This window comes from Mustela nivalis (assembly GCF_964662115.1).
Source record: "Mustela nivalis genome assembly, chromosome: 7".
In the NCBI taxonomy this organism is placed as follows: domain Eukaryota; kingdom Metazoa; phylum Chordata; class Mammalia; order Carnivora; family Mustelidae; genus Mustela; species Mustela nivalis.
Window position 1 is genome coordinate 87,598,677 of NC_139026.1, and position 15,934 is coordinate 87,614,610.

General features: G+C 55.2%; 1 protein-coding gene across 8 annotated transcripts in view; it reads right to left on the reverse strand.

Annotated features, from left to right (window-relative positions):
* The window catches only part of FMNL3 (formin like 3), a 53,579-nt gene that overhangs the window by 1,271 nt on the left and 36,374 nt on the right, over positions 1-15,934 (reverse strand). The window contains exons 5-26 of one of the 8 annotated variants that reach the window (XM_082741213.1): positions 14,763-14,846; positions 11,891-12,043; positions 10,478-10,586; positions 10,251-10,327; positions 9,798-9,891; positions 8,634-8,708; positions 7,939-8,049; positions 7,478-7,627; positions 6,996-7,097; positions 5,502-5,781; positions 4,992-5,060; positions 4,783-4,907; positions 4,380-4,582; positions 3,384-3,618; positions 3,188-3,256; positions 3,006-3,086; positions 2,784-2,913; positions 2,066-2,226; positions 1,456-1,557; positions 1,032-1,124; positions 638-761; positions 390-506 (exon numbers count right to left, since the gene is read on the reverse strand). In XM_082741213.1, the coding sequence (XP_082597339.1) occupies positions 415-506; positions 638-761; positions 1,032-1,124; positions 1,456-1,557; positions 2,066-2,226; positions 2,784-2,913; positions 3,006-3,086; positions 3,188-3,256; positions 3,384-3,618; positions 4,380-4,582; positions 4,783-4,907; positions 4,992-5,060; positions 5,502-5,781; positions 6,996-7,097; positions 7,478-7,627; positions 7,939-8,049; positions 8,634-8,708; positions 9,798-9,891; positions 10,251-10,327; positions 10,478-10,586; positions 11,891-12,043; positions 14,763-14,846 (2,719 nt within the window). In that variant the 3' untranslated portion in view covers positions 390-414. The remainder of the gene's footprint in view (positions 1-389; positions 507-637; positions 762-1,031; positions 1,125-1,455; positions 1,558-2,065; positions 2,227-2,783; positions 2,914-3,005; positions 3,087-3,187; positions 3,257-3,383; positions 3,619-4,379; positions 4,583-4,782; positions 4,908-4,991; positions 5,061-5,501; positions 5,782-6,995; positions 7,098-7,477; positions 7,628-7,938; positions 8,050-8,633; positions 8,709-9,797; positions 9,892-10,250; positions 10,328-10,477; positions 10,587-11,890; positions 12,044-14,762; positions 14,847-15,934) is intronic. The other 7 variants (XM_082741215.1, XM_082741217.1, XM_082741219.1 and 4 more) reach the window with 7 other exon arrangements.

A 15,934-nucleotide genomic window follows, 5' to 3' on the forward strand; every position in this document is an offset into this window, starting at 1 on the left:
AACAGCTACTGCCAGCGTTCTTTATGGCGGGGGCGGGAGGGGGTGGTACAAGTCACAAAAGATACCCAGGCTTGGGAATGGAGGGGGCCTCGGCCTCAGCATGGAGAGGTGGTGTCCAGGTCCTGCCCACTGTGGAAGCTCCCTACCCCTCGGGGCTTAGTAGAAGCCAGGACAGCATTAGTGGGAGACACCACTTCCCCAAAGGCACATGCAAGGGGACAAGCCATGCTTCTCAGAGCACTGGGCATGCAAATGGAGAAGTATGTGCCCCCATCACCGTGAGGCTGCCAGAGGACAGTTCCAAGTCATGCAGGGGAGGAGGTGCCTGCGGGCCCAGGAGGAACCCGGGGAGGTGGGCATGCAGAGAGGGCAGCTGTGGTGCCCGGTACCTGTCAAGAGCCCCAGCCTTGGGGGTTAACAGTTTGACTCATCATGGTGGGCTGCATCGCAGAAGAAGCGTGAGCCCCGCTTGGCAGTACGGGCCGTGAAAGGGACACTCTTCAACACTGTGGCCCAGGAAAGAGACACAGCGGTCAGGCCTCGTGGGGATGGGGTGGGAGGAGGGCCCAAAGGGGTGAGGTTGGAGTTGGGGAGCCAGGCCCAGTGGCCAAGCCCGAGGGAGGGACGAGGGCCCCACCTGTAATGATGTCCTCAATGGTACCATCCTTCCCCTCGTAAACAGGCCGATGCTCCTTGGCCTGGCGCCGCCTCAGCTCTGCGATTAGCTCCTGCTGTTGCCACTTGTTCCGCTGAGATGGGGTCTAGGGCCGAGCATTGAAGGGGAGGGGAGTTATCCCTACCTACCATGGCTGGTTCCTGCCCCAAGATGCAGTCTGAGGATGCCCTTGGTTGTACACAGCAGCCCATCCCCGATCACTGCCCGGGAATCCCTTCCCAAAGCCCCCCATCGCTTTGGACTCCAGTCTCGGGCCCTTTGGGTGGTCTCTGGGCTCCAGTTTTCCATCTCTCTAGTTCTCCCTCCACCCCCTCCTAATCCTCTCCTCCAGGCCCCAGCTCTTGGTCCCACCCACCTTGGCATCCAGTTTCTTGGCTTCCTGAGCCAGCTGCTTCTCCCGCATTACCTCCTCCTGCTTCTTTCTAGCTTCATTCTCTTGTTCTGCTTCCTAAGAACCGTGGGGGGTGGGGTGGTGAGGCTCACACAGGCTGTGAGGGGCGGGGCTGCCACAGAGGGTGGAGAATGGGTGGCAGTGGGACCAGCAACCCCAGGTGGCCACCCTCTGGAGGGGCACTTCCTGCCCCAAACAATGACAGGAAGCCTGGGCCCCCACCCTGCCCACCAGTTCACAGCTGAGAGGCCTGTGGCCAGCTTCCATTGCTCCCTCCCAAGACTCCAAGGAGGAGACAGAAAAGGCCCAGACTTGGAGCCCAGCCCTCCCTCCCCCTACCAGTTTTCTTTCAGCTAGATTCCTTTGTAAAAGCCTCTATTCCGCTCACCTTGTAAGAACGAATGAATCGGACGAACACTGGGAAGAATACAGAAGGGGGTGTGGTTTTGGGACTCTCACCGAAGTAGCGCACAACCGCATTATAGGCCTCCTGGGGAAGGGGTGAACAGAAGGGGGTCGGTCTGGCAGAGCAGGACAAGCCTGGCTCTCCAGCAGGGACAGGAGGCCCACAGAATACAGTGCTTGGGGCCAAAGGAGGAAAGCCAGCAGCCCCCAGCCCCTGTGGGAGGAGAAAGAACCTGGGGCTCCCCAAGGTCCATTGAGTATGTCCTCAGACGTGGCCGCTGGCCACGCTCAAATCCCCTCTCCCCCACATGCAGTCGGTCAACCACATGAGAAATGTTCTTCGGTCCAGGGGCACCTGGGTGGCACAGACCGTCACATTCAGAGCATGATCTCAGGGTCTACTTAAGACTCCCCTTCTCCCTCTGCCCCTCCTCCCTGCATGCACTTGCCCCCTCTGTCTGTCTCAAATAAATAAATCTTTAAAAAATAATAATAATAAAGTTATTCTTTGGTCCAAGAAGCAGAACAAAGCCCATCTGGAGGGGCACAGGGCCTTGGCCCTGGCTGTTCGCCTGCCTCCACCCTTCGCCCACCTCGGCCGTCTTGGCGTCACGCTGGAGCTTGTCCAGTTTGCCTTCATTAGTGCTAAGGAAGTTCCGAAGGACGCTGTTGTCATGGATGCCGCATTCCCGCCGAATCAGCTCCATGCCCCGGCCCAGCTCCTTCACGTCTAGCAGCACGTTCTCCAGGGACACTGTGGTCACCAGAGCCTGGGCTGAGGCCTGCTTGGCGGCAGCCTCAGGTTCTCATGCCCCTGCTTCCTGAGCCACCTGGTGGCCGCCAAGAACCATAGACCCAGCTAACGGGGCTTGCACAGAGGTAAGGGGAATGTGAGCTCATGACCCCGAGAGCAAGATAGCACAAGAAGGCAAGCCAGAGAGGCTGCTGGTCTCCAAAACGGAGCTGCCTCAGGCCTGGGGCAGAAATATCAGCTGCCTTAAGTCTGTGGGGACCTTATGGTTTTTCTAAGCCCTTCACACATCACAGAGAAACAGAGTGTCCAGGGCCAGCTCCGGGGAGTTGGGAGCAGAGAGCTGCTTCTGTCCCTCTGCCTGGGCCCCACGGGGGCCTGCAGGAAGACTCCCTCTGAGGTGGCCCCTAACCATGGCCCCAGCGGAAAGCTTTGAAGGGGTCAGAAAGGAGACAACGAAACCCAGAACTGAAGGGACCCAAGTGTTCCCTCTCCTGAGCTTCCTGGGATTGTCCTGGGCTAGACACGTGGGCAGGCTGGCCAGGCCAGGCTCCCCTCACCTGCCGCGGCCTTCTCCACGAAGTGTAGCTCATGCCAGAAGTTGGCCAGGTCTGGATACTTCTCCTTCACCGTCAAGGCGATGAAATGCAGCAATGTCATCTTCCTGTCAGTGGACTTGGTGTCCAGCAGCTGGGAGAGGGCGGTGAGGGGTGGTGAGAGAGAGGGCCGAATGCCACAGCTCCTCAGGCTTCCTGGCCCCAGAGTTGCCCCCGCCGTCTTACCAGATCCAGGCTCTGGAGCTTGAAGCCATACACAGCACCTCGCTTGCTGCTATTCATATAGTTCCCCAGGGCAAGTATGATCTGTCCAAGAGATGCAGGGGAGGAGGTCAGGCCAGGCCCTGCAGGCTCCTCCCTCCACCCAAGCCGACAGGCACGTGCAGGTGTTCGAAACCCCTCCCCACCTCCAACATCTGCTTCAGCTTCTGGGAGGACTTGACAGAGGCAGAGGCGGCAATGATGGCGTTGAGTTGCTGGAAGGCAAGATGAAGAGTCGCATCAGCCCAGGTCCCAATGGGGCAATGTCAGCCTGACAGGGCGGGCGGGGGAGGGGGCTCACGAGTGGGGTTGGGGTCTTGGGGACCTGGACGGAGGCTGTACCGGTGTGAGCATCTGCAGGTTGTCCTGGAAGTTGCCCAGGAAGGCCATGCCGGCCATCCGCTGTGTCAGCCGCTCCACCTTGCTGAAGAGCAGCATGAAGCGGTCCTCGGCCGCCAGCTCGTCCAGCGGCTGCCGCTCCCGCTCATACTGCCGCAGCAGCTTCACCTCGGCCTCCGTGGGCAGGAAGCGCATCAGGCACTCCACAAAGTCCACGGGCAGCGTCTGGAGGTCAAACCTGTGTCGGAAGAAGGAGCCACCTCAGGTCTTGTGTCTGCCTGGTATCCAACACCCCTTTATTCTCTGGGCCTTGGAAGGCTTCTAAGCGTGGGTTCTGTGAGCAGGACACAGCCAGAGGTTGAGCGCCCATTGCTTCACTATCAGAGCATGACTAACTATCCTAGGGGAACATTCCATGGCCTATTTAAACACCCTTCAGTGTCCCCTCTACCCCTAGGGAGAAATCTTTACACCTGAGCGTGGCTTACGAGGCTCAGCCTGCAAGACTTCTGCCCACCTGGGTCTACCCTGTCTCTCCTACTCTCCTCCTACACTGAAGTCATAGTCAATTTCCAGTCCCTAGGGCATCATGTTCTCCCTCCAGGCACTGAAATGGACTTCATCTACTTCCTCAGGTCAGGTCACAGGTGAGATTTCACCTCCTCCAGGAAGCCTTTCCTGATCACCAGGCTCAGCTACCTGGCCTGCTCTGTTCCCCCGAAGCTGCCTATACCTCCACCACCTGGGTAGTTATCACCCAGTGTTACTGGACTATTCCCCAGAGACTGGCAGCAACTTGAGTAAAGGTCTGGGCTGAATCTCCAGCACCTCTCTATGTGCCTGGCACACAGCACAGATGCACTGAGTTCTGGCCAAACCAGGGGATGACTGAGGGGTGTGAGATGTTGATGCTCTGGAATCCAGGGAAGGCCAGGATCCTGGGTAGAGAACTGGGTTGCCAGCTGACTGGGACCAAGATGAGGTCAGCGGGAGCCTCACGTGTGGATGGCCCTGCAGATCTCCTCTGCCGAGCGGCCAGCCTTGCGGAGGGTGATGGCCAGGTTCTTGGCACGATTGGCTTCCAATAGGGTCACCTTGCTGGCGGCCTTTTGCGCTGTCTTGTTCTTAGAGCAGATTAGGTCAAGAGCGGGGCCCTGGGCTTTTGTCTTGAACAGTTCTTCAAATTTGTCCAGGTCTAGGTCCTGGCAGGGGGTAACGAGAAGGGAAAATGCAGTGGGCTATCTGACTAGAAGACCCCCTGGACAGTGCACCCAATGTCTGCTCAGCTCTGGTGCGCAGATGCCTGAGTCTGATGGCATTTCTAAGGCCAGGAGATCTGGCTAAAAGCATGATCTGGTCCCCAACCCACAACCCCACTGCTAAGGGCTCCAGGTCTTGCTACCTCCAAGATCTTCTCATCGTCAAGTTCACTGAAGACAGTGCCGCTGATCTGGTTGGGTTTCAGTGCTGTCCAATTGAAGACAGGCAACCGGAACTTGGTCTTGATGGGTTTCTTGATGCGAATGGCTGATTTGGAAGGAAGATCAGTGAGGGCTGAGGACACTCTTCCTCCGTCCCTCTAGCCCTGCCCAGAGTTCGCGGGGCACTCACCTGACAGGCCTACTGTCAACACCACAGAGGGAGCAGCACCAGGGAGAGGTGGGGCTGGGGGACACTTATCTGGGGGAAAAGAAATGCCACCATGACCCAGGGCCCAAAAGACTCTTCAGAGATCCCTTCCCTCATGCCACCCCACCTGTCTGCAAAGTCTCCAGGGGAAAGAGAATGTGTGAATCCCTGCCCCTGTGGCTCCCAGGGGTCCTAACTCTGGTAGAGCAGATCTCGCTGGCCTCTGGCCCACTATTTCCTGCTCTGGTCTGAGCCCTCTCTGTGGCCATCCTCAGAGGAATCAGGAACAGCTCCTTTACGATCCTTACAATAGACCATGTCTACTTTCATATGCCCCTTCCCCAGTAACCTGAGACTCTTTCCCTCCCTCAGCGCTTTCCCACCCAACTTCACATCCTTCCACCCATGTCCCTGGCTTCTCCCTAAGGGAGGCACCGCCACCTGGGGTTTCAGTGTGGCCCTGAGATGGGGCTGCCCCTTGGTCTTCCTCACCTGGTAACGGGGGCGGTGGTGGGGGCAGGGGAGGAGCTGGCGGTGGAGGCAGCGGCAGGGCCTCCTCGGGCGGTGGGGCTGGAGCCAGGAGGTCCAAATCAGAGGGCAGCAGGCCCTCACCCAGCTCTGCAGGGCCTATCCGGGCCAGAGCCTCGCTGCCCACTGACTCCAGGCCCCGTGCCCCAGGCTCCAAGTGACATCGGCGCTGGAAGGCCTCCTCCTTCTCTTTAATGAGCCGCCGCAGCGTGTGTACCTGGTGGCTCGTGTTCTCATAAGTCTCCTAGTGGGAGACAGTGGGGAAAGGGTAAGTGGAAGGCACAGCCGGAGTTGCTCCTGAGAGTGGCCCTTCCAGGTTTCTCCACTGGGGTCTCTGGGAGGGTACCCAGAGGCAGAGAGCAGCAGGAACCCAGGTGGGGGCCAGGGAGCCTGGACTGCACAGAATGAGAGGTGAGCTACCGAGCCGCTGGCCCAGAGGGTACCCTCCAGGGTGCTTCCTCTTGGACCCGGCCTTAGACTCACTGGTTCCTCAAGGCCAGGGCCAGAAGCTGCTACTGGGCACACCTCCCGGGCCTGACTCCAGCCGGCCACACCATCCTCAGCCCTCTGGGCCTCCACTGTTCCCACTGCATTTCACCTTGTGTAATCACTCCTGGGCAGCCCCCTGTGGACAATACCCTGCCCTAGCCATCTCTGTATCCTCCATACTCCCTAGAACAGCACTCTGGACTCTCAGTAGGGTCCTGACGGATGTATATCAAGCCCCTGGCCTCCCAACTCAGGATACCTGGTGGATAGCCTCGGAGCTACTCAGCCTGCCCATTACACAGGGGAGGGAAAAGCAGTGAGAGGGGCTGGTAGAAGGAGGCCTGGATACCAGAGGTGCCTGCGGGTACCCCCTTGCTCCCACCCTCCTCTGTGAGCATCCGGCCCACTCTGGACTCAGGTTCCTTCGCCAACTAAAACATGGGGTGAAGTCATCAGCCCACCCTCCTCTGAGTGCCTCAAGTATGAACCAAGATCTGGATTTTCAAAGACCTGACACGACTCAAGACAAAAAAGCCAAATAAAAAACTGATTTTCAGATGCGTTTCTTATAATAGGATGGAGCTGACTGTATGAAAGAACAAAGAGGAGGTGTCTGGGTGGCTCAGTGGGTTAAACCCTCTGCCTTTGGCTCAGGTCATGATCCCAGGGTCCTGGGATTGAGCCCCGCATCGGGTTCTCTGCTCAGCTGGGAGCCTGCTTCCCCCACTCTCTCTACCTACTTGTGATCTGTCAAATAAATAAAATCTTCAAAAAGAAAAGAAAAGAAAAAGCAAAGAGATAAAAAATAAATTGATAAGAGAAATATTGAAAATAAAGGAAGAAGGAAAGGAAGAAAAGGAGAGAGAAAGAAAGGAAGAACGGAAAAAAGAAAAGAAAAGCCAAGCCAAGCCAGGTCCCCATGCCTGCATGCAGATTATCAACAGGGCCTTCCCCCAGATTACTTGGTACCTTGACGCTCTCTAGTTCCTTCTCCCGCTGCAGCAGCTGCTTCTCTAGCTCTGCCACACGCATCATGTTCTCATTCTCCAGGTCCAGAAGCTTCTCTGTGAGCTGCAGGATGGGAAGAACAGGTCTGGCGCTGGCCCTAAAGCCTGGGTGCTTTGCATATCTGGAGCCTCCGTCAGGACCTGGGCCCAATCCCCGCATGCGGGGCTCCTGAGGCCGAGGGGCCCGGTGGCTTCCCTGCATCACTCCCATGGGCCCAGGGTCTGAGACTCTGTGAAACAGACCACATCTGACTCTCTCAAGCCTGAGGCCACCTCACGCCCAGTCCTAGAGGTCAGTGTGTGTCCTAACCTATGAATTATCTCCGGCCTCGGCCAGAGTGTGTCAGGTTCTGAGGCTTCCCTGGGCCTCAGTATGGAACTGAGACAGCCTCGTCCTCTTCCCACCCTCAGTGGTAGTTCTGGCAGCAAAAGAGGACTACTTACATGGGACACATGTTCCTCCAGCTCCTCCACCTTCTCCAGGGCCACGTTCTTGGTCTCCGCATCCTCCAGCAAGCCTCCCACGTCAAACACATTGTCCAGGTATGCCTGGATCTGCACCTGCAGCTTCTCGCTCTCTGTGTGCCTTGACTTCTGGGAAGAGCAGACACGGTAGTAGTTGGAGGAGCCTTCCGACAGAGACGTGGCCCTCATCAACCTCCATGACCACTTCCTAGACAGGAAGACCCAGGGAGTTCCTTCTGCAGCCATGCAGATTCTCACCCCGTGGAGCTGCCAAGTTAGACAGCGCCCCCTGCAGGAGGGCCCCAGGCCCCCGGGCGACAGAAAGACAGGCATCCAAGAGCGTCCATGACTAGGGTCTCATAGAAGAACACTTGGTGATAGGACTAAGCCGATCCTTTGCCCCCAAGTTCGTCCCAGGCAGAGGCTTGAGTCCAGCTCACCTGCAAGAACTCCTCCAGCCCCAGCTTGGTGAACTCATACTGCAGGTGCACCCGAAAGTTCATGTCCTCTACTGAGTGCACCACGATGTTGATAAACTGCATGCAGGCCACCTGGGGAGAAGCCGGAGGGTCAGAGGCAGGGCAGGCCAGAAGAGACTGCAGAGCCCGGGCGTTTGAACCACTATCCTCACGGGGGTACTCAAAAGAGTGAATTAAAAAAGTCTTTCTGGGAACAATAAGAGTATTTTAGCTTAAAAAATATCAAACTTAAGATTCAGTGTACGGAAAGAAGTAAATTACGTGAGAAATAGGCAGAAATGAAGATACAACTGATTTCCTTTAAAGTTCAACAGGTATTTCTGGAGACAACACTACGTAACTAAAGATTGGAGGCTGAAGGGAAGAGAGGCTAGAGGAAAAGGTTGGGCGAAGCAAAGCAGCTTGAAAGGAGCCAAATCAGGTGCAGTAAGGCCACATAAAGGGGGAAAGGAGAGGAACCCAAGACACAAAAATGTTACTGTCCTGAAGTTCCTAAAAGGTCTCTGGGGTAGATAAGTAGACAAGGAGCACTTACGAGTGGAGAGAATCATTCTAGTTTCTAGACAGAATACCAAGATAAGCTGTTGGCTTGGACCTGTTCTCAGGGAGCATGGGAGCCTACTGGGCATGCGCCTGACCCAGGCCCAGCTCCTCACCATGAAGTCGATGTTGCTGTCCTCATTCCGGAAATACTCCATCAGTTTCTCAAAGCGGTGTAGCTCCTTGCATACCTGCCAAGCAAATTTCTCAGTGAGAAGCTCTAGCCCGTGCAGAACCTAAGCCCTTGAGCCCTGCTCCCAGGAACATCACAGCAAAGGAACTTGTTCAGACTAAGCTTAACCACGACTCTTTCTAGGCAAGGAAACATTTGCAACACATAGAAAAAAGCCTGTAAGCATAACAAGCTGTCCAAATAGAAGAAAACCTGGGACCTGCCATTGCCTTGGGTCACTGGTCTCCCATCAACTTGCCAAGGGTACCCAGTAAAGCCTGGGCCATTAGTCTGGCCTTTAGGAGCCTCTGGGGGTAGGCCAAGAAGAAACACAGTTGCTCAGTTATTGAAGGAAGGAGGAAGGAAGGAGGGAGGTGGGAAGACATAGCTGAGGTCCTAGTGGGGACACAGGAGAGGGTCCAGGGTGCAGGAAAGCTCCTGTGCTGAGAGGGGTCCAGAGGCTCTGCTGAGCCTCTGGCTTCAAGGAGGAAGAGCCATTTCCTGGCTTGAACAATGGATGCTAGGGAAGAGGTCCAAAGAGGAGGAAGGGGTGGGACCAGCTGCTGCAACTGGACATCGAGGAATCCTATGTTCAAGCAGATGAGGGTTTCAGAGTCAGGCCCAGAAGCTGGGGAAATTCCAAGTAGGAGCTTCCTCTCCCCTCACCAGTAACAGCCAACAACTCAAGACAATCCTTGCTTGCCTTCTCCCCACACTGCAAACATGCCTGCCTTGGGTTCTACCAGTGGGTTCTCTGCCTCAGAGCCACTTGGGGGGCCCTGTTAAAGCACAGGTCCTCAGCCCCGCAGGAGTAAGTTTAACAAGCTCCTCAGATAGGCAGATGCATGGCTAGGTTAGCGCCACTGGACTGCAGCCCTCAAGTGAGGGCCTCTTCAGGGGGCCATTCAGGAGCTGTCTTACCATAAGATCTGTAAGGCAGAAGTTCCAGTTTTGGTGCGGGGGAAAAAAAAAAAAGTAGACAGGGCAGGCTTCTTAGTTAAGCACAGGCTGTGAAAATCATCACTGGGCTGTGTGAGATCAGAGCAAGGGGTGCTTCCCTGGCTAGCTCCCCACCTCCTCAAAACACGCACAAATGTAGGAGACTGACCTCTTTGAAATTGTCAAAGGCAGCAAGAATGATTTCATGACCTCCCCGCACCAAACACACAGCTGCCAAGAGCTCCAAGACAAGGGCTTTGGTCCTAAGGGGTGAAGAAAAAGGATTAAGCTCCTCGCTCCCCACCCTGGCTGCCACACAGTGTGCCTCCATGAGGAGGTGAGCCCTTTCAGAGCAGAGACAGCCTCAGGAGTCAGGGGAGTGGGTTTCAAAAAGAAAGCAGGGGAAGGAAGGCTTGTCCCTCACTGAGCTGTGCAGACCAGAGGAAAGCCAGGGACATTCCCCGTCCTCTGGAGGGGAGGGGAGGGAGCAGAACCAAGGCTCTGACATAAGCCACAGGCCCCCGGAGGCCAGGCAGGTGTGACTGCATGTCAGGGCCAAGTGGAGCCCCGATCTCTAGAGCCCTGTACACAGTCAGGAGGAGAGGGGAAGGAAGGAACTCACCTTGGATTCTTGTTGTTGAGGCTGAGTGCGATCTCATTGACAGCATGAGGGTGGGACATGACCAGGTTGAAGCCATACTGTAATAAGGGGAAAAGACAGAAGGAAGGAAGACCTTGATGGTGGGGAAGGCAGCTCCCTGCTGGACCTCCTGGTGCCCTCCCTGCTCTTTGAGTTCAGCAGATGAGGCAGGACGGGTAGAGCTTCCGCGGCTAGTGCTGCCCACTTACCTGATAGTTCATGATGGCTCTGAGGCAAAGGATGCAGACGTGGACATCATCCTTCTGGCTCACCAGGCGGGAGTTCTTCAGGGCCCTGCGCCCAGGGAGAGTGCTGTACCTGGGGAAGAGGGAGCTGCTGGTGAAGGGTCTAGGAGTGCTTGCCATCACCCTGACAGCCAACAGCTGGCTGTGCCTCTGCAGCTCCCAGAAAGGGGAACAGGGGGCCTTGAACTGACGCCCTTGAGAGCGATGGGGGAGGGGCAGTCAGGGTGCTCAGTTGTTTTCATCGCTCTGCCATTGACCTTTGGGAATAAATATCCAGGATCCCAGCTTTATAATCAGTGCCCAAACTGTCCTGAGCCCAGGAGCCCTGTGAAATACAATGGCAGGTGTGCAGGCCTTCCTGGGCCTCAAGATGGATCCAGGGAGATGTTCCTCTGAGCCTTCCCTCCTCTTCCTTCCAGTCGCTGCATCTTCCATGAATTCCCTGGGGCAGGAGCATCTTGGCTCCCATCCCACTTCTATGTCTCAGAAAGGCAGACCAGACCCCCCCCCACAAGACAATAGGAGGGCCAGGGGCTACCTCTCGATTGGCCCCCAGAGATGTTTCATGAAAGAAAGAGGATGCACAAATGATGTGTGCTCAGGCATGACGAGAATGATGAGAATGACGAGCAGTGTCAGAGGGACAAAACCCAAAGGAAACCCAGAGAAAAGCATGGCCACAAGAGGGACACAGACCACAGAAAGGGGCACAGGGCCCAGAGGACAGCCTCCCTGGGTAGGAGGGGCTCTGAAAAGTCATCTGGTCTGTCCACCTGCCTCCAGGCAGGACAGCTCCTAAAGTACCAAAATAAATAAAAATTAAATTAAGCTAAATTTAAAAAAAACATATATATATACATATATATATATATGTATATATATATGAACACAAGGCAGGCTTGGAGAGAAAAGGAAGAAATGAAGGGAAGGTGAGCGGCGGGCAGGCTGGGTGGGAGCTGGTCTCGGAGCAGCTGATGGCGCAGAATGCAGAGCCAGAAGGCAGCAGACATGAGGAGCTGGATCACCGGTGACCACCAGGGAGCTGCAGGAGGGCTGGTCCCATCCAGGAGGCCAGCAGGAATGAAAGAATGAAAAAGAGGAATGGGGGGAGCCTCTCGAGGTGGGGTGTGGAGAGGGGAGAGCTGGAACCCCAGATGGGGCAGGCAGAGCCAAGGGTGATATACTTACCCAGGACAGATTGCTGGGCAGAGTCAAGGAGACAGAGAAGACAGACCAGAGACAGACTGGCAGGCAGAGGGCAAGAGAGCTGAGCCTGGAAGCAAGAGTGGAGGGAGGAGCAATGAGCACTCACCCCTGGCCCCCAAGATCGGGACGGGGGGGCTAGGCAGCAGGCGGGCAGAGCTAGAGCACACATACCGGAGCACAGACTGGCGCGCAGAGCGAGCGAGGCTGTTGGTGAAGGGGGCTGACAGGGCGCTGGGTGGCTGCAGGTCCTCGATGGACCTGCTCCAGGACCGGAGCTTGTCAAACGCACCATCGTCACCACTCTCCAGACCCTCAAAGTCAAACCTGGAGCAGGAGAGGACACACAAGCGCACACACAGGAGAACTTCAGTGCTAAGCCCCCTGGCCTGCCCACCCCCACCCTGTAGACCTCGAGGGCAGTAAGAAGCAAGGATGGCAAGAACAGAAAGCGGAATTGGGCAGCAGAGACCCAACCCTGGTCGGGAGAGCCACTAACACAGGACAAGGGCAGCGGAGGCACAGGGAGCAACCTGGAGAGGGACCTGCAGGGTTGGGAGTGCTGACAGAGGTGAGCTGTGACTCTCCGCTGACCAGGCAACTCCAGGAGTGATCTCTTGGTGGGCCCCAAGGGAATCTTTCTGCACTCCCAGCCTTAGAGACCACGTCTCAAAGAAGCCATGGCTCCCTGTGGAGAATCCGCTCTGTGGAAGTGTGGTAGAGAACTGGCCAACGCTGGTCTTGCTGGTTGGCTAACGGCAGCAGCCAAAGGGGTCTCTCAGTACCCTGAAGGGGCCTGGCTGGTTCTGGATTGGGCTCACAAGGGCAGGTCTGAATGAAAGGAAATGGGGGTCCCAGCCAACCTAGAGTGGGAGAGGCCACTAGGTTCAAGAGTCCCATGGTCCCATCCCAGCACTGGGGCTTAATGACTGGGTTTTCTGTGGTTCTACTGGAGACCGCTAGGTTTTCTGGAATAGAGGCTCCCTGGGCTCCAGCTTCCCTGCGGGAAGAAATCACAGGTCGAGGGTGTGGCCTGGGGTCCTTCTTTCCTACAGGAGTTGGAATGGTTTCTCTGTCACTTTGTACTTCTATGACTGCCACCAGCCATTTGGGAGTGCGGCCAGAACTAGGAGGATGGCTTGAGATCACCGGGGCCTAGTCCATTACGAATCTCCACATCAGGGTATACCCACTCTGGAAAACCAGTCCCACTTTTCTTTCCTGTCCTCTTCCCCCAAGTAGATCATTAAGGACTGAACAAGCAGGGGCCCTCCTACAGGCTCCTCCTCCGGGGAACCTTCTGCTCAGACATTCATAACCCCAAGGTCAAAGGCACAGAGGCCAAGGCTTTCTGAAATAGGAAATGATATCTGCAGATGACTGAATGTTCCAAAGGAGCCAGGGCAGCCTACAGAGCCCCGAGGATGAGAATTTTAATGGGGTTCTCAAGTAAACTCCAGAGGAGGCTCCCTGACAGGGAACCTTGCCAGTGGCTTCCCTCAGTCAGTAAGAAAACTCCCTAGCACTGGTACAGACAGTTTACAAACCAATGTCTTCACCCAGACTCTGCTTGGCTTCACCCTTTTCCTTCCAACCCTTCCCAAGACACACTTTCTCTCCCCTTCACACCCTCTCTCTACCCTGGATCTTTCTTTCGAAAACAGAGTCAAGAGCGCAGCTGTGGACACTGGAAGACTGAGGATCCAGCGTATTTTGGTTTCAAGCAGCTGGGATTTGTTTGCTTTTTGAACGAGAAAGATAGGCTTATTTGGAAAAATGATCTACATCTTTTTACTATAAAAGCTCTGAATTTTTAAAAAAAATCACTTCAGCAAATGTTTTTCATTTCTTTCTATAAAAAGAGTCGTTTTTAAAAGGAGAGGAGGATCACGAGGCCTGAATTCTGCTGGGATAGGAACGGGGAGTAGGCCACTCTTGGTTTTAAGGAGGGATGACCTGGGAAGAGTGACAGGCCAAATCAAGGAGACGCATTACTTCAAACCCCTAAAGAGCTAAGACTGAAAATCTGGGGACAAAAGAGAAGGGCCCGGAGTAAGGGCAGTAATAGCAAAAGCGAAAGCCAAGGCGAGGACTGAGTCCCAGAACTGAGGAGTTCCCCAGGACGTGGGACTTTTGGTGCCAAGGCTGGGAAAGGTCATGGGCAAACTGGGATGATCAGTCAGCCAAGGGCTGATTGAAGTCTTGGCTCTAAGTCTGAAGTATTCCCCAGTCATCACGTGAAAGATGAGTATAAAATCTCTTTCCCTATATTCAGGTAATTACGGTAGGTTACACCACCTTGAATAACAATAATCAATAAAGCAGCTAGGGCAGAACAGACTTCCCAACACTACTAGTTGCTTTACACACATTATTATCTCAACCTTACAACAACCCTGGAACATGGATCCCCTTTTCTATAAGAGGATGCAAATGTGCTTGAGGTCACCCTGAGAGTCAAGGATATAACTGAGACCCACGCCCAGCTTTGTGGCTGTCCTAGTCGAAAGTGCTTCTTTTCACTACCTCATACCACCTTCTCATCCCCCCCAACCCCCCAACTGATTGAAAAAGGCTCCAAATACTTTATTTTCCGTCTGGGTCAAACAAAGGTCATGCCCGCTGCTCCCCGGGCTCTGCTTCAGCAATGACCTGGAGTAACCCTCTCACATCTGGAGACCCAAAGGAGATTCAACTCTCCAAAGGCAAATGAATGACTCCCACCGGGCGTCTCTCCCAGAAGCCAGGACACTTCCTTGGACTGCTCTCAGCCTGGAGTCTGGATCCTTTGGGTTCTAATCCTGAGTTCCCTTTCCATATCTCCCTCCTTCTGCTTCCCAAAATGTACCTTCTGCTCTAGCCACCTGGCCTGCTTTACAGATCCCAGACATCTCCTTGGCTGCCTGCCCACTCCCACACCACTGCCTGGGCTCTTCCCTCCTGGCCTGGGACTCCCATACTGCAGTCTCACCCTTCTTCAGCAAATCAGAATGGGACTGTGTCCTCCCTTGCCGGTCCCCAGCCCCGGCCCCAGGGAGGTACTCACATGACCGAACATTGGGCAAAGGACAGGTAATCCACCAGCACATCCAGGCCTTTGTTTTCATCATTCAGAAACTCCCGAACCCACCTGTGGATAGAGGACACATAGTGGAGGGGTTTGCTAAAGGGGGTCGAGGGTGAGAAGAGTGAGGGGCCTCTGACCCAACACCCACTCCTGAATCCTCTGGAACTTAGCACCAAGCTGGGAAAACTCTGAGGTTCCAAACCCATGGCAGACCCATCCATGGTGACATTATGGGCCTAGACCTTTGCTAGGCCAGGGAGCCAGGGATGGGGAAAGGTACAAGGCCTTCCAATACCATGTCAGGCACCAAGCTTTCAGGTACGCTCTCCTAAACAGCCAGAGCCCTGGCTCATTCTCAGTGAGTTTCGGCTCAGTTTCGGTGTCCTTGGTGTCTAACACAACACTGAGTGTGCTGTCCCCGCTTGGTGTTTATTGGCGGAATTGTGGGGAGGTGGGGAGGTTGATCAAGAGCATTTACCACAGGCCCTTGTGCACAGCTGTGCCTGACGAGGGCTAGCACGTCTCCAACTGGACTGAAGTCATGGTCGAAAAACAGGCAGGAAGGGCCAAAGAGAGCTCTGGAACAGAGACATGTTGGGCCAAAGGGCCCTTCTACCAAGTTCAAGGAAAGATAGTTTGGGCCACAGTGAGCTAAGAGGGATATGTGGCAATTCTGTGTTTGGTCAGGGTGAGTTTGACAGAATAAGAAAAGGATGGGAGAAGAGTCAGGGGCTCGAGTCACTCCAGAATGACTATGACCACTCAGAGCCAGACTGAGGACTCAGGCCCCTTCAGCCAGAGAGGCAGGAAGGCGGACAACAAAGACCCTAAAGACAATGGTCCCGGGCATTTCCACCCTTGGGCCTTCAGGCCTCTTGGCCTGAGATATGCCTGGAAGGAAATTCAAGAGCCAATCCCAGGAGGGCTATTACAGAACAGGTTCATTCCACAACACAGACAAACACTAAACTCTTAGGATAAAACCCTGACTCTCCTCAGTGCTCCGTTCCCTTGGCTGTCTGGGGTTCTTCAGAGGCAGCTGCACCCAACAGCCCAACAGGGCTGCCTCTCTCCCGAGGCTGGGACACCAGCGCCATGTTTGCCGGCCACACCCTGGGACACAGTGAGAGCTTGGGCCAGGAGCACCAGGC